The following is a 24,394-nucleotide window of genomic DNA, read 5'->3' on the forward strand; positions in this document are numbered from 1 at the left end:
CACTTTCAGGCTCCTATAACTTTCACACTCTCCTCCTCCTATAACTTTCAGGCTCCTCCTCCTATAACTTTCACGCTCCCCTCCTATAACTTTCACACTCTCCTCCTCCTATAACTTTCACACTTTCACTCTCCTATAACTTTCACTCTCCCTTCCTATAACTTTCACTCTCCTCCTCCTATAACTTTCACACTCTCCTCCTCCTATAATTTTCAGACACTCTTCTCCTATAACTTTCACTCTCCTATATCTTTCACACACTATCCTATAACTTTGTCTCATCCTCCTGTAAATTTCACACTCTCCTCCTATATCTTTCACACTCCTCCTCCTATAACTTTCAGTCTCCTCCTCCTCCTATAACTTTCAGTCTCCTCCTCCTCCTATAACTTTCAGTCTCCTCCTCCTATAACTTTCAGTCTCCTCCTCCTATAACTTTCACTCTCCTCCTCCTATAACTTTCACTCTCCTCCTCCTATAACTTTCACACTCTCCTCCTCCTATAACTTTCACACACTTTCCTCCTATAACTTTCACACACTTTCCTCCTATAACTTTCAGTCTCCTCCTCCTATAACTTTCACACTCTCCTCCTCCTATAACTTTCACACTCTCCTCCTCCTATAACTTTCACACACTCCCCTCCTATAACTTTCACAAACTCCCCTCCTTCTATACTTGCACACACTCAGTGATGGTCAAAACAACACACAAACTGGTTAATCACATCAACAACCAATCCTTTTATTGTGTTTGTGCATGACCTTTTGCCCCACAGATCCAATGAGGAGCGAGCTGATTGGGTGAGCTGATGAACACTGATGACCTGCTAGCCAATAGCTATGTGCTCTGGTGACATCATATCCAGTACTGGTTTATGTGTCGAGTAATGACTTTCTCAACAGGCTGTTAGGCTTTTCACACTACTGAGCCATACCGAGCCACCTTAGTTGCTGGAACCGTGCTGGAAAAGAAATGATCAGAGCCAGCACAGTACAGTCCTATAGTGTGAATCTGGCTTAAGTGCTGATTTGGCTCTATCCTCCAAACCAAAGGAATGAGAAAGGAAATGGAGTGGTGAAGAAGAAGCGAAACATATCCGACCCAACGGACACCAACACCTTGTCTATTATTGCACACATCTAGTTAACCAATGCCACATAGTTCATGTATGTAAGTCATTGGATAAGCTATATCGCTTGATAATAAGGTGCTAAATGATTAAAAACAACATCAACATTGCATTGATATTTTTAAAAGCCATATAGTATATCTAACAACGAGCAAGAGTATAAATGCAGACAGGAATTCCACAAGCATACATTAGCATATCAAAATAAATAATGTTTCTGATTATGGTTTATCTTTGACTTGAATGTCTTATTGAAGGAATCATGTACAGGTGTGTTGTTGTGTTCCATGTGAGAATGATGTTACAGACAAATCTGCAGAGGAAATTATTGTGCACAGAATCAAATACGGGACGCTCATAGGAGAATTGCTTCCTTTGAGGAAGATGATGTCAATAATTACTCATGAGTTATGACATTCTGATGTGTAATGCTTTACAAAGACATGGACTGGATAAGGATCGGGACAGTTTACTCCTTCCCTTAGAAATCCAAAGATGAAACATCTACCAATTCTGCAGGTGCAATAAACCTACTAGGTCCTCTCTAATCAAACCTTAAACTCAGCGCACTGGAGGGCCTAAAGATCAATGTTTGGACATGACTTGATGAGTCTTCTCGACCCCTAACCAGCTAGAATCTCATGGAATGTCTTATGAATCAATAGTAAAGCATAATTATGTTGTCTATGTGATATTAAAACAGTCTCAGACTGGACATCACCTGAATGTAACCAATCAAATGCTTATTTTATGTGATGTTACTGCAGGCCATGACTTGACTAGGACCAGTCAACCCAGACTGACCTGAAGTTGAACACTGAAGTTGCTACCTGACCTTGACCACAGCACAACAGCTGCAGAGGGTTCGACCACAGAGAATTGTCAGGCATTGATAGACTTCTCTCAAACATGCACAGCCATTATCTCTCACAGTGGTCTTGGTCTGTTACTAGTCACTCAAAGACAACCAAGACACCTAACAACCAGTGGTGTAAAGTACTTCAGTAAAAATACTTTAAAGTACTACTTAAGTCATTTTTGGGGGTATCTGTACTTTACTATTTATATTTTTGACTACTTTTACTTCACTACATTCCTAAAGAAAATAATGTACTTTTTACTCCACACATTTTACCTGACACCCAAAAGTACTTGTTACATGTTGACTGCTTAGCAGGACAGGAAAATGGTCCAATTCCCGCACTTATCAAGACAACGATGGTCATCCCTTCTGCCTCTGATCTGGCGGACTCACAAAGGCATCTTTTGGAAATGATGTCTGAGTGTTGGAGTATGCCCCTGGCTATCCATACAATTTAAAAACAAGAAAACTGTGCTGCCTGCTTTGCTTAATAGAAGGAATTTGAAATTATTTATACTTTTACTTTTGATACTAAGGTATATTTAGAACCAAATACTTTTAGACTTTTACTCAATTAGGATTTTACTGGGTGAGTTTTACTTGAGTAACTTTCTATTAAGGTATCTATAATTTTACTCAAGTATGACATTGGGGACTTTTTCCACCACTGCTAACAATACAGTCAACCTTTCATGTCAACCAAGCACAGGTCAAGTCTTGGGACAGCACATCATAACACCATGGAATGTCTAGGGCGAATAAAAGGTTCAGAATTTCTGGAATGGAATCTGGAATGACAGAAAGCAAAGCTTCAACAAAGAAATGCAGTCGGAGCTGAGTCAATCTGTGTCATGGAATATGGGCATACATTCCAAATTTCCTGAGTTTAGACTCCGTTTGTGATATATACCTGAAGCAAGGCCAGACGCAATGGAGACTGTGCAACGGATTGTTGTGGCCATTTAGAATTTTCTTCTTTATGTCTTTTTTCCCACTTTTTTGATTATTCTTTGCATGTTTCAAAGGAGGTTTGGAAACATAACCTGGATTGTGTAAACATAAATCCTGAATATTTTTTTCTCCTTTCTCTGTTACTGTACATAACATAACACAGCAATACACAGTTTTCTATTTAAACAAGCATTGTTTCTTTCTTTTCATAAGATATATAATGTGTAATATGTTGTATAGAGCTTATTCATACTGTGGAGAATGTCACAACAGAACACAATAACACATAAGTTAAAGAGATTCTCCGGTACTTTTGTATCATTTTTAGCCAGTAGTTCTGAAAGTAGCACACACGAGCCAAAAGTAGTCCCTGAAAATTGCGTTCTACTTCACATATGCGATTGCTCTCTCTCTCGCTGAGCCATTAGGTCCACCCTGCAACCTCATTGGATAACGCTAGCTGTCGTTCAAATGCCAGGGGCTGAAGCTCATTGGCTAGAACTCGAATTGCTAGGGGGCTGGCTGGCCTATGTAGGGGGAAATGTAGAAGAAAATGGCACAGCACATCTTCAAGAAAATAGTGGCTTTCAAACTAGGAATTTCTTGGCTAATTGAGGTAAGACAGTAATTCTGATCATAGATTATGCATGTATGATCTACACATTGACACATCCAGCCCAAAGCGGAAGGTTTAAAATATACTTTTTTAGTTGGCAAAGTACCGGAGCATGTCTTTAATCTTAAACACACTGCCAGTTTAAAACGCATGCCCCTTATCCAAAGTGTCACATTTTCTTCCCATCCATCCCATGCCAGCGTCCAATATCTCTACTTATTACGTGCTGTTAAAGAACATCATGTCTATCTCTGACAGGAACAGTGCTTTAGGAATAGGCTAGGAACATGTGGGACACTTGTCTTTGTTTTCTCAGTTGTTTGGTGTTGTCGTCAGGTACATTGTTGCTAGCACTACGCCATGCAGAGTGTGTAGAGTTCAGCAGAGACAGAGAGAAGGAGGGGGAGGTCATTTAGAGAAAGGAGACCAGACTTCAGTGATGATGATGATGATGATGGTGGTGATGGTGGGGGCGTAATAATCAAATGATTAATAACAATAAGAAACAGAACCATGTGACAGAGGCCAGCTCTGCCCAGGTCTAGCTGATGGCCAGGCTGTCTGCCTGAAGGGCAGTCTCTGGTGTCTCCCCCTGCTGGGGAGAGTTGAGCGTTGCAGGGGCAGCTTCCTCGGGGGTGGGAGCGTCGTCTGTGCTGGTGGAGGTGTGGACCTGAGAGGGGAGGACACGGCAGAATGCTGACATCATTGAGCTGGGGCCGGCCTCGGGGTCATCATCGGGGTGAGAGGTCACAGAGAGGTGCAGGGCACCGGGGGTCAGTCTGACGGGGCAGAAGGCGGAGCCGGTGGAGATGAAGTTGACCTTGTTCTTGTCGGGGCAGGAGAAGAGAGGAACGGACGCTGACTGCCTGGAGCTGGACAGACAAAGGGAAAAGTAAGAGACGGCGTGTTAACTCTTTTCATGACATGTATGAGTAATTGACCTTCAGTATCAACGACTTGGAAAATGTGGTGCGATAAAAGAGATCCTAAAAAATCAAATCAAACCCTTCTGGACCAGGTCCCTGGTCTCTTGCTGTACTTACCTCACTTCCTCAAACACCTTGATCTTCTCACAGCCCTCTGGAGGTTCTCTCTTGAACATGTAGCTGTTGTTGGGTTTAGGAGACGAGGCAAACTTAGGCAGCGGAGAGCTACTGCCACTGTCTGTAGACAGAGACAGAGACAATGGTCAGAAACGGTCAGACACAAACACAGTCCAAGGTGGGAGTTCAGAGCCGTGCTCATGGGCACAACAGCAGGATGGACAATGGAGGCCTTGCCCTTGGTCTGAGATGGAATTCTGACAGTCCTACCTTTATCCCTGTCGTAGAGCAGATCGTCAGTGGAGTAAGGGCTGCCCCCATGTGAGCCGGACCCCGGGGGACAGGCAGGAGAGGGACAGGGGGACAGGCTGGAACTACTGCTGGAGCGGCCGGGGGCAGAGGGAGTCTGTGTGTCCACACTGCGGGTACTGCTGCTACGCTGCTGGGGGGGAAAGGGGGCTCGCCGCCCATCTGGTACCTCCAACACCTGGGGAGGGCAGGGGGATGAGGAGGGAGGAGGGGGAGAGAGAGCAAGATGTTGGTCAGTAAATATTTGCAAGTAATAGGATTGACAGTGACACAACAGGTGAATGAATGGTTGCGTTTGTGTGCGTGTCTACTCCTCTGTCACCTCCAGACACATGAGCCTGACTGAAGTCACCCTTGACTGGGAGTGTAAATATGCAGCCTTGTCTCATAGACTAGATGTAAAATAGTAATTGTAAATCCGGGACACTCAAATGAGTATGATATGTTACGTTTGGTATGGTTACATAAGACAGGTTACTTAATAAAGGCAAAAAACGAAATGAGAGTGGTTGGTCTGGGCGTATAACGCAAACGTCTAGCGACCCAAAGGTTGTGTGTTCAAATCTCAAGTTAGCGTTAGCCACCTAGCTAGCGTTAGCAACAACAAATTGCAATTCATAACATATCATACAAATTGTAATTCGTAACATATCATATGAAATGGATTGTCTCTGATTTACGTACAGAATAATATAAAATGCTCTGAGTCCAGGTTGAAATATGTGATCGTATATGTCTAACAGTCCGTTCCCCCACCTTGAGCTCTTCCTTCTCTCCGTTGTTGTCTCTGATGAAGACCTTCTCCAGCTCGTGGTTGATTCCCTCCATGCTGCTGGGCACTCTGGTGATGGAGGGCTTGGGCACCGTCATGTTGGACATCTGAGATGACTTAGACATGCAGGACCACTGCAGGGACCAGGGACACAACCGCAGAGAGAGACATTCAAAAATGAAACCTCCAACTTACACATATTATAAGAAGCACAGTTTCTGTGATTAAGCTTCACTGGCATGTTGGGTTGGCGAGGGCGCAGAGTTTGAACTTCTGGGCCGATTGGATTGGTTCCACTCTGCCAAACAAGCTAAACACACACCGTTTTATTTTAACTCAGGTTTGGATGGCAGTATTGTGCCTCACCTGTGCTTGGTTGGCGGTGGTGTTGATAGGTCCCTGTAAAGGAGACAGGCTGTCTTTGTCTCTTTGACACTGAGACTGACGACCTCCCTGCTGCTGCTTACTACCGCCACGCAGCTGCTGCCGGAGCTTGGCTATCTGCTGAGGAGAACAGAGGAGGAGGAGGAGGAGGAGGAGGAGGAGGAGGAGGAGAGGAAGGGAGGAGGGGTAAGTGGAGAGGAAGAGGAGGAGAGGAGAGGGAGAAAGACAGAGACAAAGTGAGAAAATAAACATGGGGAAAGAGAGAGAAAGGAATAGTAGCATGTTAACAGCTGAACTTTGTCTCGTGTAATGTAGCCTATTTCATCTTATCACGTTTTTGACACCAATATATCCACCAGGGGTCGCCATAGCTCAGAGAAAAGCCCCTAGGCAGGCAGCTCCAGTAATTAATACATTAGATCACATGTAGAGCTGTAAATGTATTTTCTTTAACTAGGCAAGTCAGTTAAGAACAAATTATTTTTTGAAATGACGGCCTACACCGGCCAAACCCGGACGACACTGGGCCAATTGTGCGCCGCCCTATGGGACTCCCAATCACGGCCGGTTGTGATACAGCCTGGAATCGAACCAGGGTCTCTATAGTGACGCCTCTAGCACTGAGAAGCAGTGCCTTAGACCGCTGCGCCCCTCGGGAGTTGTGCAGTCCCTACATACACTGTTCAAAAGTTTGGGGTCACTTAGAAATGTCCTTGTTTTTGAGTTGTAAAGAAAAAGCCATATCTCAAACTGGCCAATAAAAAGGAAAGATTAAGATGGGCAAAAGAACACAGACACTGGACAGAGGCGGATTAGAAAAAAGTGTTATGGACAGACGAATCTAAGTTTGAGGTGTTTGGATTAGAGGTCGACCGATTATGATTTTTCAATTATTTCAATTATTACCGATTATTGGAGTACCAAAAAAAGCCAATACCGATTAAACCGGACAATTTTTATATATATATTTGTAATAATTAAAATTACAACAACACTGAATGAACAATGAACACTTTTATTTTAACTTAATATAATACATAAATTAAATCTAATTAGTCTCAAATAAATAATGAAACATGTTCAATTTGGTTTAAATAATGCAAAAACACAGTGTTGGAGAAGAAAGTAAAAGTGCAATATGTGCCATGTAAAAAAGCTAACGTTTAAATTCCTTGCTCAGAACATGAGAAAGCTGGTGGTTCAATATTCCCTGTTCTTTAATACTCCCAGTTAAGAAGTTTTAGGTTGTAGTTATCATAGGAATTGACGAGTCGACTATTTCTCTCTATACCATTTGTATTTCATATACCGTTGACTATTGGATGTTCTTATAGGCAATTTAGTATTGCCAGCCTAATTTCGGGAGTTGATAGGCTTGAAGTCATAAACAGCGTTGTGCTCAAACATTGCTAAGAGCTGCTGCCAAACGCAGTAAAGTGCTGTTTGAATGAATGCTTACGAGCCTGCTGCTGCCTACCACCGCTCAGTCAGACTGCTCTATCAAATATCAAATCATAGACTTAATTATAATAAACACAGAAATACGAGCCTTTGGTCATTAATATGGTCAAATACGGAAACTATCATTTTGAAAACAAAACGTTTATTCTTTCAGTGAAATACGGCACTGTTCTGTATTTTATTGACTGGGTGGCAACCCTAAGTCTAAATATTGCTGTTACATTGCACAACCTTCAATGTTATGTCATAATTGTGTGAAGGAAAAAGGAAACCGCACAATTCTGGCAAATTAATTACAGTCCTTGTTAGGAAGAAATGGTTGCATATACCCTGACTCTGCGTGCACTGAACGCAAGAGAAGTGACACAATTTCTCTAGTTAATATTGCCTGCTAACATGAATTTCTTTTAACTAAATACGCAGGTTTAAAAATATATACTTCTGTGTATTGATTTTAGGAAAGACATTGATGTTTATGGTTAGGTACATTTGTGCAACGATTGTGCTTTTTTTGCGAATGCGCTTTTTTGTTAAATCATCACCTGTTTGGCGAAGTTGAAGTAGGCTGTGATTCGATGATAAATTAACAGGCACCGCATTGATTATATGCAACGCAGGACAAGCTAGATAAACTAGTAGTATCATCAACCACGTGTAGTTAACTAGTGATTATGTGAAGATTGATTGTTTTTATAAGATAAGTTTAATGCTAGCTAGCAACTTACCTTGGCTCCTTGCAGCCACAAGGTCCTTTTGATGCTGCACTCGCGTAACAGGTGGTCAAGCCTGCCACGTAGTCTACTCGTGGATTGCAATGTAATCGGCCATAATCGGCGTCCAAAAAGGCCGATTCCCGATTAATATGAAAACGGCCCTAATTAATCGGCCATGCCGATTAATCGGTCGACCTCTAGTTCGGATCACAAAGAAGAACATTCGTGAGACGCAGAAAAAATAAAAAGATGCTGGATGAGTGCTTGACGCCATCTGTCAAGCATGGTGGAGGCAATGTGATGGTCTGGGGGCGCTTTGGTGGTGGTAAAGTGGGAGATTTATACAGGGTAAAAGGGATCTTGAAGAAGGAAGGCTATCACTCCATTTTGCAACGCCATGCCATACCCTGTGGACGGCGCTGAATTGGGGCCAATTTCGTCCTACAACAGGACAATGACCCAAAGCACAGCTCCAAACTATGCAAGAACTATTTAGGGAAGAAGCAGTCAGCTGGTATTGTCTATAATGGAGTGGCCAGCACAGTCACCAGATCTCAACCCTATTGAGCTGTTGTGGGAGCAGCTTGACCGTAGGTTAGTAAGAAGTGCCCATCAAGCCAATCCAACTTGTGGGAGGTGCTTCAGGAAGCATGGGGTGAAATCTCTTCAGATTACCTCAACAAATTGACAACTAGAATGCCAAAGGTCTGCAAGGCTGTAATTACTGCAAATGGAGGATTCTTTGACGAAAGCAAAGTTTGGAGAACACAATTATTATTTCAAATAAAAATCATTATTTAAAACCTTGTCAACGTCATGACTATATTTCCTATTAATTTTGCCACTCATTTAATGTATGTTTTCATGGAAAACAAGGACATTTTTAACCTCTCTTGGGCACGTGAGACGGTAGTGTCCCACCTCTTCAACAGCCAGTGAAACTGCTGGGTGCCAAATTCAAATACAGAAATACTCATTATAAAATTTCAGAAAACAAAACATATTTTACATAGGTTTAAAGATTAACTTCTTGTGAATGCAACCACGGTGTCAGATTTAAAAAATGCTTTACGGCGAAAGCATACCTTACAATTATTTGAGAACATAGCCCACTAGACAATTCATTACAAACAGTAACCAGCCAAGTAGAACAGTTACACATGTCAGAAATAGAGATAAAATTAATCCCTTACCTTTGATGATCTTCATATGGTTGCACTCAGCAGACATTCATTTACTCAATAAATGTTCCTTTTGTTCGATAAAGTCTCTTTATATCCAAAAACCTCTGTTTTGTTCGTGCGTTTTCTTCAGTAATCCACAGGCTCAAACGCAGTCAAAACAGGAAGACAAAAAAATCCAAATTGTATCTGTAAAGTTCATAGAAACATGTCAAACGATGTTTATATTCAAACCTCAGGTTGTTTTTAGCTTAAATAATCGATAATATTTCAACCGGACAATAACGTCGTCAATTTAAAAGGTAAACAAGAAACGCACTCTCTCGGTTGTGCGCATGAAAAAGCTCTGACACTTTAGGGTCCACTCATTCAGACTGCTCTTACTTCTTCATTTTTCAGAATACAAGCCTGAAACAATTTCTAAAGACTGTTGACATCTAGTGGAAGGCATAGAAACTGCAATTTGAGTCCTAAGTCAATGGATACTGTAATGGCATTGAATAGAAAACTAGAAAACCCCAAAAAACTACTTCCTGAATGGATTTTTCTCAGGTTTTCGCCTGCCAAATCAGTTCTGTTATACTCACAGACACTATTTTAACAGTTTTGGAAACTTTTGTGTTTTCTACCCAGATCTACCAGTTATATGCATATCATATCTTCTGGGCCCGAGAGCCAGGCAGTTTAATTTGGGCATGCATTTCATCCAAAATTCCGAATGCTGCCCCCTACCCTAGTGAAGTTAAATAACCCCAAACTTTTGAATGGTAGTGTACATCTAAAAGGAGTGTGGAAGGAAGGCGACTAGCTGGCAGGCTAGTCATTGATCTAATAGCTAAAGGAAGAATCCATAAAACGTAAAACGAGCACACAGACTGTGTCAATTTGAGTATGCAAACACATCTTAAAAGGCCATTTACGATGTAGATAATATAGTTCATTTGCATGGTGCCGTTCACACCTTTGAAAGCCCCACAGACGGTGCTAAACTAGATATAACAGAAGATATGACAGTGTATTGGCTTCCTTATCTGGTTTGAGAATCCCCTGTGCTCTGACCAATAAGGACAAAGGGCTAGAACTCCTGTCCTGTGTGGCTCTAGGTATATATTTGACCCAAATCTTTGTCTTTATAATTCTGCATCCACAGAGGAAAGTTCCAATTGCCAAAATAGCCTTTTGAACTCTCAGACAAGTGGGGGCCTTTCTATATCAGATAGAAGCACAGTACAGTTAATGGCAAATCAGATAAACAGTTGCTTGCCACATGGTAGCCATCTTATTCTTATTATGTATGCAGCATCTCACTACCAGCCAGGACAAGCCCAGACATGTTATTTTCCTTGCGCCTTTACACAGAAGTCATTGTAGACTCAGTCATTTTACCATAGTAGCACAACACAGGTCACCTTTTACACCAGCAAGACATGCTATGGTGGAAGAAGATAAAGGATGGTTTGTGTAAATGCAATGTGAAACATTCCACCAAGTCTTTTTACTATAGAAACAAAACACAAACACCCAGCCTAACAGGAGGCTCTGTCTGAATGTACAGGCTGATATGTGATCCACTTTATTTAGCCATCATGAACCTGGTGCACTCAACAGTTAGTCAGCTTTCCAGATATAAAGAATCAGTAGGTGATAATAGGCCAAATCTCTCATATGATGCTGGGTCCAAAATAAAGACAGTAAAGAAAAGAAAAAAAGCCTACATGTATTATAACATTGTTGCTCAACTGCTTTATTCCAGCACCAAAATAAACAAACTCAAACACACATACTGCAAACTCACTCAAGCGCCTTATATTCTTACTCCTCCCTTCCCTGCACTTTCCAGCGATTCACTAAAAATACATACCACTAGTACAGGTAGTGCACAGTAGCTAACTGAAAACCCAGTCAGCAGCTGTGACAAAGTATGAATGTGTTCGTTGTCCGGCAGCGTTACATGGCAAGTCAACAAACATGTTGTCCCTGCAACATTGCTGTGTGTGTGTGCGTGTGTGTGTGCGTGTGTGTGTGTGTGCGTGCACGGGTACGTGTACGTGTGAGTTGTAAGACATTAAGCTGGCCCGGGCAGCACTTTACACAGGGTTGAAAGTGGAGCGAGTACATCCTATATAACGCTGAGGAACTAAGATCACAACAAGAGTTAAGTGACAGGAAGTGTTTGTAAATAATGAGGTCTATGAGGTTAGGATTACTGTGGATTACGGTCGCTTAATCCCGCTGGGATCTCGAGGTTATATAGCCCTAACTGAAGGAGACTTCAACTCAACCCCTCTGCACTGCAGCTCCACTACAGCCCCAAGCTCCACTACTAGTACTAAGGAACATGCCTCAACCCTACTATTTAGCTGTTCTCCGGCTGCTAAACTAGGACGGCGAGAGAAAACAGAGAGAGAGAGAGAGAGAGAGACAAACAGAGAGATGGAGACAGAAAGGGGAGATAAAGAATAAAAGAAAGAGGTTAAAAGAGAAAGAGGAATCCGAGGCCTGCCTGGCTGTCTTTCCTGTCCATAAATTGCCTGTTGGGTTATGTGTCTGGTTAGTTAACGAGGGAGATAGATAGTGTTATCTGCCTCCTCCCTGCCTGTGGCATTATAGCACCAGGGTGGAGCTGAGAGGGGATGATAAGACAACGACCGCCCGGCGCGACGCTCCGTCTCTGACACCCAGCATTAGAACAGACCAAGCCCTGAGCATGCGGAAGTCTGAGGTCAGACAGGAAGTTATATATAGAAGGTGGTACCATGTGGAGAGCGAGAGAGAGAAAGAGAGACGGATGGCAGGTGGGTAGGCAGTTTCCTATAGACACTGATAACATTCTAGTATTGTCTTGTCAACTTCAAGCCATCTCAACATGGCAGAATCTACGTCTGGATTAAAGGAGGATGACAGCAATGATACGGATACACAGTGTGCTAGGATAGCAGATTTCATCAGTTTTACAGGGAGGCCTACTGTACAGTATGTTGTCATTGTTGATTTGAGAACCCCCTCGGCCCAACGGTCATTAGGAAAGTGCTGCAAGTTGTAGTTTCTTAAATAGGGTTTCTTGTGACATGTTTAAGTGTGGTGTGCGAGTGTGTACCTCTTTGAGCTGGTCGGCGCTGCCCCAAGACGCCGAGCGCTGGTGTGTGCTCCTCCTCTCTCCTGCTTCTTCACTCCAACATCCAGGTGTCTGGACACAACAAGGAAACAACCGATGATATCATGACCTAATTATCAACCTCTTATCCTCATTAGCCACGTCAATCATCATGATCATCATGGTCGGGAATAAAAGGCCTTTTGCCCTAAGCCTAAACAGAGCTCTACTTTGCCATTTCAGATTTGCCCTTTGCGAAGTGTTAGGTTTGACATGGAAACCTTGATGTGTGTACATCATGTATAACGAGATCTAAAATGGAGCATAACTAGTTGTGAGTTGTGTGTGTCAGTTGACATCAGAACAAGGAGAGGTCTCTAAACGCCACAGCCTCAGGTACAGCTACTATGATGAAGAAGTTATTATGTCAACTGGACGGAGAGAAGCCCTTGCTTCGTCCCCTTGGTTACCCCTGGTCTGACCTGCTCCTGGAGCTGAGAGAGGCAAGGAGGAGGAAGAGAGGAGGAGGAAGAGAGGAGGAGGAAGACAAGTGTAAACAGGAGAAAAAGAGAGAAGAAGGGCTCTCCACACATGGCAGTCATCAGACAGGGATTAAATAGAGTGGGTGCTGTGATATAGAATAGTCCTAGCTCTGTGTCTCTGCTTTCAAGAGGGCAGAGAGAGAGAGAGAGAGGAGAGAGACGAGAGAGAGAGAATGTACACTTCGAATTAAATCCCAAGTTCAAGAACATTGGGAAACAGTGGCACTCCAAAAAGTTTTTTTTAAACAAAGACATTTCACCTTTTTATTGTGAAAAGCGTTTCGGCGGTTATGCTTTCATCAGAGCATCCGAGAATGTACACTGTAAGGGCCAATGGAAGTGCTAGGCCAGTGCTATAGCCAGAAGCGGTAGTAGATATTGTAAAGTGGTGAGTTGAGTTATTCTATTCATCTGTGGAGACTTCACATTTCAAAGGTTGTCCTCTGTAACCCGCTCAACACCATCACCAAGCCAGGCAGGAAACAGAGAGAGAAAGCTTTGAACATTGTCTTTTTCATCTCCTATTTAAGGGAAGAGGAGGGGGAGCACACACACACTCACACACACACACACACACAAACTGAGACACACATGCGCACACAGCCACACACCATCTCCTCTCCTCTTTCAGTGGACAATGTTTGGTCCACCTTCCCTACGTGTAGATGTGGCAGATTTTTCCATGCATCTGGACAAAGAGCTGAAGTGAAGGAAAAGTGGAATGGACGGGTTGATTCATACAGTAAACCGGCTGCCAGGTTGAGTCCACAGTAATATGGTTTCTGGGATGATCTAGCAATATGGCGTTTGGGTGGCCTGAGGAGCTTATTGGGCTCTGGTTGCCGAGCAGTACAGTAAAAACAGGATGTAGGATGTCATTATGGGATGTCATCTCTGGCTCCGGTGGTGTCATAACCCTGCTAGTTCACTCTCACTGAGACTGGCTCCCACACTAGACCCAGAGAAGAGAAATAAAAAACTAAAGGCCTAATCTACCCCTTTAATGACCAGTTTGAGGGATCCAGAATATTGGGCTGACACTGTAAAATCCTGTTCAACGCAGAAAGCAGAATGTCCATTAAAAGGAGGAATAGGTTTAACCTAGGTTAGTGAAACTGGCCCAGTACACTCACTAGCCTGCACAATCAATCTTCCACACACAAATACTTCTTTCTCTCTTAGCATAATCTTAGTGCTATGTGTTTGGGCCTGTCTGTCATAACTTGGAAGGATGGTGTGGGTGTTGCAGGTCACAGGTACAGAATAGAGCGAGGAAGAGGAGGAAGAAGAGGGGGAGGAGGAGAACATTCCAGGTCACAGACCCAATGGCTGAGAAAGACAGAAAATTACAAGGAAAAGGTGAAGAGTGGAAGAAGGAGAAAGAGGAGCAGGAGGGGAAAATTCCAGCCGCAGCAGGACTGGCAGCAACATGGCTCTGTGCAAACAGCTGACTTCATCTGACAAGCAGAAGCCATGTGTCACACAGACAGACAGGAGCTTGCATATTCTCCACAATGACACCTTTGTGCTGCAGTGACACCCAGTGCCTACTTGTTCAAAGCACAGAAGGCCAGGCAGGTTAATACAGAGAGCCAGGCTGGTTAATCTATTGTAAGTCTAGAGAGGCCCACAGATGCGTATAGATGCGTTTGGTAAATCTCAATGTGACTGACGGAAACAGGGTGTATAGACCTGTGAAAGAGGTCAACAGCGGCTAACTAATATCTGTGTGTGCAGGTGAATCAGTGACTGAGTACTGTACAAACTTGACTGCCACTAGTCAGTTGAAAGAGCCCACTTCCTTATAGCGATGCAGCTCAGTACTCAGCCACTTCTGCTTACAGATGTAGGATCTTAATTTTATCACTTTTTTTAATCACTCTTTTGTTGCTGAGAATGTTCCTACAGATGAGCTTTTCCATTTACATAATTTCACAGAAAACTCACACTAACACACAGTTATATTAACAGTTTTGCACTTTTAATGTAGCCTACTTTTGACCAGCTAATAGCCTAACCACCAATCAAGAACCATTATGGAGCAAATGTTAAAATCCTGTTGCTGCTGGATTATTTTGCTGTGACAATATAGGTAAAATTAAGATCCTACATCTGTAGTAGTTTCCTGTCCTTCACCTCAGTATGCTAGTTGAAAACTAGCACGTTTTGCTGATCAAACTGTGCAGATCAGCAAACCAGAGATATCAATAAACCTAGTTTCTTCTAGCTGGAATATCGTTAGGTCTTTGTTGTTGAATTAAATGCCACATGCATTCATCTCAGTAGGGGGACTGAACAAAGCGTGACACATGAAGGATAGGTTAGGGGGACAGGAAGTGGGGAGGCACCTACCTGAGTGGATTTATCTTTAATGCACGAAGCATAGTGTACAGTCATTCATTCATCTCAGTGGGGGAACCAGATAAAACGTGACACATAGGGGGGACAGGAAGTGAGGGGGGACCTACCTGAGTGGATTTATCTTTCATGCATGAGGGGTAGTGCACGTGGTGGTCACGAGGCCACTGGCCGGTAAGGTAGGGGCCGGTGATGGTACCCAGGGATGAAGTCCGCCGAATGGCTCCCAAGTTACGCACCTGCTGCTGGGGCTTGGACCTCTCTACTGGAGAGAAAGAACGAGAGAGAGAGAGAGGGTGAGCAAGAGAGGGGGATGAGACATTTTAATTAATTGAGGAGGCTCTCACAGGCAACGATTTATTAGAATCCCCATTAGACAACGCCAATGGCGACAGCTAGCCTTACTGAGGTCTGACACGTAACGATAAAAACATTACAGACAGTGGCCTCCCGGGTGGCGCAGTGGTCTAAAGCACTGCATCGCAGTGACCCACCATAGATTCTGGGTTCGAGTCCAGGCTGTCGCAGCCGGCTGTGACTGGGAGGCCCATGGGGCGGCGCACAATTGGCCCAGCGTCGTCCGGGTTAGGGAAGGTTTGGCCGGCAGGGATATCCTTGTCTCATCGCGCACTAGCGACTCCTGTGGCGGGACGGGCGCAGTGCACGCTGACCAGGTCGCCAGGTGTACGGTGTTTCCTCCGACACATTGGTGCAGCTGGATGGATGGGCATTCTGTCAAGAAGCAGTGCGGCTTGGTTGGGTTGTGTTTCGGAGGACGCATGGCTCTTGACCTTCGCCTCTCCCGAGTCCGTACGGGAGTTGCAGTGATGAGACAAGACTAACTACTACCATTTGGATACCATGAAATTGGGGAGAAAAAAGGGGAAAAAAATGTAATAAAAAAATATTAGACAAAATACTTTACAATTTACATACACTACATGACCAAAAGCTCGTCGAACATCTCATCCCAAAATCATGAGCATTAATATGGAGTCGGTCTCCCCTTTACTGTTATAACAGTCTCTACTCTTCTGGAAAGGCTTTCCATTAGGTGTTAGGGCATTGCTGCAGGGACTTGCTCCTGTGGCTGAATCGAAGCATCAGTGAGGTCGTGCACTGATGTAGGGCGATTAGGCCTGGCTCACAGTCGGCGTTCCAATTTATCCCAAAGGTCTTAGAGACCCTGTTGAGGTCAGGGCTCTGTGCAGGTCAGTCAAGTTCTTCCACACCGATCTCAACAAACCTGTATGAACCTCGCTTTGTGCACGGGGGCATTGTCATGCTGAAACAGAAAAGTGCCTTCACCAAACTGTTACCACAAAGTTGGATGCACAGAATCTTCTAAAATGTAATTGTATGCTGTAGCGTTAAGATTTCCCTTCACTGGAACTAAGGGGCTATACCGAACCATGAAAAACAGCCCCAGACCATTATTCCTCCTCCACCAAACTTTACAGTTGGCACTATGCATTGGGGCAGGCCGCGTTCTCCTGGCATCCGCCAAACCCAGATTCGTCTGTCGGACTGCCAGATGGTGAAGCGTTATTCATCATTTCAGAGAACGCGTTTCCACTGTTTCAGAGTCCAATGGCGCTGAGCTTTACACCACTCCAACCAACGCTTGGCGTTGCGCATGGTGATCTTAGGCATGTGTGCGGCAGCTTTGCCATGGAAACCCATTTCATGAAGCTCCCGACGAACAGCTCTTGTGCTGACATAGCTTCCAGAGGCAGTTTGGAACTCGATAGTGAGTGTTGCAACCGAGGACAGACGATTTTTATGCGCTGCGCTTCAGCACTCGGCGGTCCCGTTCTGTGAGCTTTTGTGGCTAACTACTTCGCGGCTGAGCCGTTGTTGCTCCTAGACATTTCCAATTCACACTAACAGCCCTTACGATTGACTAGGGCAGATCTAGCAGGGCAGAGATTTGACAAACTGACTTGTTGGAAAGGTGGCATCCTATGACTGTGCCATGTTGAAAGTCACTGAGCTCTTCAGTAAGGCAATTCCACTGCAAAGGTTTGTCTATGGAGATTGCATGGCTGGCTGTGTGCTCAATTTTATACACCTGTCAGCAACGGGTGTGGATGAAATAGCCGAATCCACTCATTTGAAGGGGTGTCCAAATACTTTTGTATATATAATGTACACTTAAAAACATTAACATGTAGTGTGCATCTAACAGTTCCACATACATGTCAGTACATACACACAACAAGTAGGTCACATGGTGGAGAGGCGTTGTTTTAACCAGGTTTCACATGCGCTACATGAGATGGAAGGGACTTCCATGTATAATACTGTACGTTTCCTTGAATTTGTTCTGGCCCTGGGGAGTGTGAAAAGAACCCTGGTGGAATGTTCAATGGGGTAAGCATGTGTGTCAGTGCTGTGTGCAAGTTCACTATGTAAACAATGTGGAATTTCCAACATATTCATGTTTCTTTCAAAAACAAGAAGTGATGCAGTCAGTCTTCCTCAACTCTTAGCCAAGAGAGACTGGCATGAATAGTATTAATATTAGCCCTCTGATTACAATGAAGAGCAAGACATGTCACTCTGTTCTGGGCCAGCTGCAGCACTTGACCATATGACTGGACAATAATCAAGATATGATAAAACTAGAGCCTGCAGGACTTGCATTGTGGAGTGTGGTGTCAAAAAAGCAGAGCATCTCTTTATTACGGACAGAACTCTCACCATTTTTACAACCACTGAATCTATATTTTTTGACAATGACAGTTTACAATCTAAGGTAACATCAAGTAATTTAGTCTCCTCAACTTTTTCAACAGCCACATCATTCATTACCAGATTCTAGAAGAGATCTAGAACTTCAGGAATTATTTGTACCAAATATAATGCTCTTAGTTTTAGAGATGTTCAGGACCAGTTTATTACTGGCCATGCATTTTAAAACTGACTGCAACTCTTTGATAAGGGTTTTAGTGACTTAATTAGTGGTGGTTCGAAATGCGTATATGGATGAATCATCAGCATACATGGACACACATGCTTTGTTTAATGAGTAGAAGGCCTTGAGAGCTGCCCTGCGGTATACCACTATTAACATGTTTGACATTAGAGAAGCGCCCATTAAAGAAAACAATCTGAGTTCTATTAGATAGATAGCTCTGAATCCACGATATGTCAGAGGTTGAAAAGCCATAACACATACAGTACCAGTCAAAAGTTGACACACCTACTCATTCAAGGGTTTTGAGATTCTTCAAAGTAGCCACCCTTTGCCTTGATGGCAGCTTTGCACAATCTTGGTATTCTCTCAACCAGCTTCACCTGGAATGCTTTTCCAACATTCTTGAAGGAGTTCCGACATATGCTGAGCACTTGTTGGCTGCTATTTCTTCACTCTGCGGTCTAACTCATCCCAGACCATCTCAATTGGGATGAGGTTGGGTGATTTTGGAGGCCAGGTCATCTGATGCAGCACTCCTTCACTCTCCTTCTTGGTCAAATAGCCCTTACACAGCCTGGAGGTGTGTTGGGTCATTGTCCTGTTAAAAAACAAATGACAGTCCCACTAAGCGCAAACCAGATGGGATGGCTTATTGCTGCAGAATGCTGTGGTAGCCATGCTGGTTAAGTGTGCCTTGAATGCTAAATAAATCACACTGACAGTGTCACCAACAAAGCCTCCCCAAACCATCACACCTCCTCCTCCATGCTTCACGGTGGGAACCACACATGCGGAGATCCTTCGTTCACCTACTCTGCATCTCACAAAGACACAGCGGTTGGAACCAAAAGTCGCAAATTTGGGCTCATCAGACCAAAGGACAGATTTCCACCGGTCTAATGGCCATTGCTCGTGTTTCTTGGCCCAAGCAAGTGTCTTCTTATTTTGAACATTTTTCACCTTTATTTAACTAGGCAAGTGTGCTTTAATAGTGGTTTCTTTGCAGCAATTCGACCATGAAGGCCTGATTCACGCAGTCTCCTCTGAACAGTTGATGTTGAGATGTGTCTGTTACTTGAACTCTGTGAAGCATTTATTTGGGCTGCAATCTGAGATGCAGTCAACTCTAATGAACGTATTCTCTGCAGCAGAGGTAACTCTGGGTCTTCCTTTCCTGTGGCGGTCCTCATGAGAGCCAGTTTCATGGTTTTTGCAACTACACTTAAAGAAACTTTCAAAGTTCTTGACATTATCTGGATTGACCAACCTTCATATCTTAAAGTAATGATGGACTGTCGTTTCTCTTTGCTTATTTGAGTTGTTCTTGCCATAATATGGACTTGGTCTTTTACCAAATAGGACCGTCTTCTGTATACCACCCCTACCATGTCACAACACAACTGATTGGCGCAAACGCATTAAGGAAAGAAATTCCACAAATTAACAAGGCACACCTGTTAATTGAAACTCATTCCAGGTGACTACCTCATGACGCTGGTTGAGAGAATGCTAAGTGTGCAAAGTTGTCATGAAGAATCTCAAATATAAATATGTTTAACACTTTTTTGGTTACTATACGATTCCATATGTGTTATTTCATAGTTTTGATGTCTTCACAATTATTCTATTATGTAGAAAATAGTACAAAATAAACCCTGGATGAGTAGGTGTGTAGAAACGTTTGACTGGGACTCTACGTTTTCTCAACAACAGGTTATGGTCAATAATATCAAAGGCTGCACAGAAATCTAACAGTACAGCTCCCACATTCTTCTTATTTTCAATTTCTTTCAACCAATCATCAGCTATTTGTGTCAGTGCAGTACATGTTGAGTGCACTTCTCTGTAAGCATGCTGAAAGTCTGTTGTTAATTTGTTTACAGAGAAATTGCATTGTATTTGGTCAAACACAATTTTTTCCAACAGTTTGGTAAGAGCTGGCAGGAAGCTGATAGGTCTGCTGCCTGACCCAGTCCATTACTTTTGCCCTTATAATCTATTAAAAACGGATCAGATTACTATGCCAATCCACCACATTTTGTACAGTCAGAAGCACTTTTTAGAATCCTCACAATATATTTTCTAGAGGCAATATGTGAGGATGCAGACTGAAACAACAATGTCACAGTGTTGTTGTCAGAGACTGCAGGTTGACTTGGTTACCGTTGGAGCAGCCCAGCCCGTCCTCCCTCACGGCCAAGCCTTCATGGTGAGGTAACCCTACACCTGATAAAAAATACCTCACACACCCCCCAAAGGCTCTTTCCAGGCTCCCTGGGACCTGAGGATCTGGGTCACGGGCTGTGTGTTTGTTCTAGCAACACTCTCTGGTTGGTGTGTGTGTGTATGTGTGATAGAAACAACAATATTTACACCATCCTAACCCTGTGGCCTTGTATGGGACTAGAATATTCAAAAACAAAAACCTTCAACTCACACGGTGCTAGCTAGCGTATATATAGCCCTTTAGCAAAGTTGACCAAACAGGCCAGGTTTCTAAAAACAACATTCCAGTATGACATGAAACAGACCAGTGAAGTGTACAGTAACACCTCTGATTTATGGAGGACTTGACCTACGCTGAAGTTTCTCATAATTAGGAAGTATTGAGTAAATGTTGGTATTTTGTTGTGTTGCAAAACCTCAATGTACGGCTAAGATCGGAGGTTTTGAGGGAAGCAGTTGACATGTTTTTCAGAAAACATTAGCACAGCAGTGTTTTGCCCTCAAGTGTACTAGGTGGGCTTAGGGCGGCTGGCCCCCTTAACCTGCCCCTGCGCTGACTGACAGGTCCTGTAGGCCTTAGTGGGATCAGATCCCACTGAGAAAGGCACAGGGCAGGGTCACCTGGGGAAAATCCACTGGATTACAGGTAAATACTAGTGCATTCTGAGGGAACTTATAGTAAGGCCTTGGCTGTGTTCTGACACACTATGTCAAGCAGCAGTTAGCTGTATCAGGGAAGCAGAGGTCAGAAGAAGTAAGAAGTAACAGGAAGTAAGAAAGAGGAAATAATACGCTGAGCTCTTCTTGAAAGATGTTACTTGTGTTTCTTCTCAGGAAGCTAAAACAGCATGTCTGGTTGACTGTCTTGAAGTCTTTTTCTGACTAAACACAAAAGCTCTGGGATACTTTAGAATTGTCACACTATCATCTAATTCACATTCAAAATCACAAAATATTGACATGTGCAATATCCATATAGCAAGAACTCCATATCACATGGAATATTTTCAAATGCCACTCAGCCACGTGCAATGTCCGTTTTTATAGTTTATTCCATTTTTTTCTCATCTTGAGGAACAGTTGCATGCTGTTATGTTAGGTCAAATGCAGTCAACAGACTGTTCCAAACAAAAATTATGCTGCTTTCCACTTTGCTTCTTAATATAAATCATGTTATTTCTATGATTCCAACAGTTCACCCAAAAGTTTTGATCTATATCGCAGATCAAATCATTAAGACACTCCTCTTCAAACTTATTGGGCTTCTCATCATTTCTACTACAATCTTAGAAAAAAACAGTGCTATCTAGAACCTTAAAGGGTTCTGCGGCAGTCCCCATAGCAGAACCCTATCTAGAACCCTGGTTGGTTCCTGGTATAACCCTTTTGGTTCCAAGTAGCATCATTTTTCTTTCCAGATAGAACCCTTTCGACAGAGGGTTCTACATACCTGGAAACAAAATGGATTTTGGAACCCTTTTTCTAAAGGCGTCCGCATGCTTCCCAGGCGAAACAGTTCGAGCATATATTATGACGACATTTTGTTAGTTTTTGACTTCAGCAAAGGTTTTTCGGCTGTTCGGGCACACACACAAAATTCTCAAGGCAAGCCAAAGTCAAGAGCATAAGTCTACACCTCCTCCTCAGCGATTGGTCAACAGTAGGGATTCGTCAATGAAGTGCCTGTTGTCATTAAATGAGAGACGACTCGTCCTCATGCAAATTCTTTTCACTAGGGATATACTGCACCAAACATCCTAGTCAGATAAAAAACTGCGGGACAAACTTTTGTTCGGCAAAAAACGCCAAAATTAATTAGATATTTCTTGAATTACCTCTGACTATTTTGAGGAAGTGTATCCTGGCTATGGAGTCTCAAAATTGACAAACAGTACTATTGCCACATTTCTTTAATTTTTCAAGCAGTCTTTTAAGGGAGTATACAAGCTCAGCTAGGTGTCAGCCGAACTGAAGCATGTGGACACCTTATGAGTGTAGGCCTTCCTCACACCAGCTCTGTGCCTGTAATGGTTAGCCTAGTTACACTAGGAAGTGACACATAGGAGATTATTGCTCATAATGAGGCTAGGTGGAACCGGTCTGAACTCCAAACGGGTCAAGTGTTCCACCGAGATGTGCAGGCTTCTCCTAGGACCTAGTAGCCCCATTAGGTCTACTGGACAGGCCTCTCAGTCCTATAGGCCTACAGCATTAGGTGTCTGCCTCCTGGTACAGACATGTTTCCCCTCAGTTTTTTCCAGTTTTCTGAGAGCAGATGGAGAGAGAGAGAGGAGCAAGACTGCCAGGAGCTGTCACAGAGCAGTCCAATGGCACCATCACAGCACTGTGCTTGCATGTGCGTGTTGCGTGTGTGTGTGTAAACATGTGCCTCCTCATGCCTAATCATTTGGGTTACGTAGGTATTCAATGACTAACAAACTGCACCAACAACCTTAGGGGAGTTCTTTTAGTGCAGCTCAGAACAAGTTATGTGTTAGACTTTTTCCAAAAGTGACATAGTATAGGGAAAAAGCGATAGAGAACCTACACAGATGTCGCCATAGGTCTAGTTGTCAATACAAGCATTAATATCAACATAAGGGAACAAGAAAAACAAAGATCAGTTTGATTATATCTGTTGCAACAATGCGTAAATCCCTATCACACGAGGGGGAAAACTGTAAGGGAATAGATAAATATGCAAACATTCAAAACAGACATTACGATGTCTTCTTCAAAGCTAGGTAATGTGACACACTGTCACAAGGAAGGTTACAAAAACAACGGCAACAGTCAGATAACAAAGAATAAACATTCAAGCTGAGCTCTTCAAAGTGCCTTATCAAAATAACATCCAACAGTTAAGGTCAGGTTTCACAAGGTTTAGCCTAAAGTGGAGACTTCAATGAAAGAAAAAGAGCCAACCTAGCCTGGATATAACCAGACGGAAGGCTGCTTTCACGATGAAAACGTAATCTGTTTGGATGCCAGGCTAGGGCCAACCTGCAGTCAGTTTAAAAAAATAATAGTTAAACAGAGCTGGAAAATATAGAATACGATACTATATGGAATAGGCCTACTATAAGTAAGCCTGTTAAATAAAGCCACATGACAGTTACAACAATACAGTACTATTCAGGGCCTACTACTAATGAAGACGCGTCATGGCAGTTAGAAAGACTCTTCTAAACCTACATACTTTCTCCTCAGGTCATAGGCTAAGACCTACTGCTGAACATTGGTGAGGCAAGGACCAACTATGTACCAAATACACCCACAATGATTTAGATTAAGATGATAGATGGCAATTACTGGGGGAACGAACAGAGAGAAAGGAATGGTGTTAACTGACAGAGAAACTCTCCCACATCACACCAGAACAATGTTTAAGGGAACACAGGCGTACACATGGAAAACCTATCCTAACAGGACAATGTCACAGGTTTAAGCCTAGGTTACATATGTGACAGAAACAACAGCTAAAACATGCAATAACCATCAGTCTCAAGTCATTCAATAACCCTAATATGGTTATAGCCCCCATTACAAAAGCATATTGACTATAACGTAACCATTGCTATAGCATATCTCTCACCAACCTATCATACCAGGGGAAAAATGCACCGGTTTATGTGGCTACTTACAGCGGCTTGCATAAGTATTCACTCCCTTAGACTTTTCCACATTTTACTGTTACAACCTTTAACTAAAATGTATTTAATTGTAATTTTTTGTCAAAAATCTTCTCAAACATACTCTGTAATGTCAAAGTGGAAGAAATATTTAAACATTTTTTAAATATGAATGAAAAATAAAACACTAATATACCT

At 43.0% G+C, this 24,394-nt stretch overlaps 1 protein-coding gene across 3 annotated transcripts in view; it reads right to left on the minus strand.

The window, feature by feature from the left end:
- Positions 1-723: 723 nt before the first annotated feature.
- The window catches only part of LOC139558390 (glucocorticoid-induced transcript 1 protein-like), a 29,482-nt gene continuing 5,811 nt past the window's right edge, over positions 724-24,394 (minus strand). The window contains exons 2-8 of one of the 3 annotated variants that reach the window (XM_071373481.1): positions 15,529-15,680; positions 12,522-12,611; positions 6,052-6,189; positions 5,670-5,819; positions 4,875-5,091; positions 4,605-4,725; positions 724-4,433 (exon numbers count right to left, since the gene is read on the minus strand). In XM_071373481.1, coding sequence (XP_071229582.1) covers positions 4,103-4,433; positions 4,605-4,725; positions 4,875-5,091; positions 5,670-5,819; positions 6,052-6,189; positions 12,522-12,611; positions 15,529-15,680 — 1,199 coding nt within the window. In that variant the 3' untranslated portion in view covers positions 724-4,102. Of the gene's footprint in view, positions 4,434-4,604; positions 4,726-4,874; positions 5,092-5,669; positions 5,820-6,051; positions 6,190-12,521; positions 12,612-15,528; positions 15,684-24,394 lie in introns of all 3 variants that reach the window. The other 2 variants (XM_071373480.1, XM_071373478.1) reach the window with 2 other exon arrangements.

This window comes from Salvelinus alpinus, chromosome 29, assembly GCF_045679555.1.
Source record: "Salvelinus alpinus chromosome 29, SLU_Salpinus.1, whole genome shotgun sequence".
NCBI classification, from domain to species: domain Eukaryota; kingdom Metazoa; phylum Chordata; class Actinopteri; order Salmoniformes; family Salmonidae; genus Salvelinus; species Salvelinus alpinus.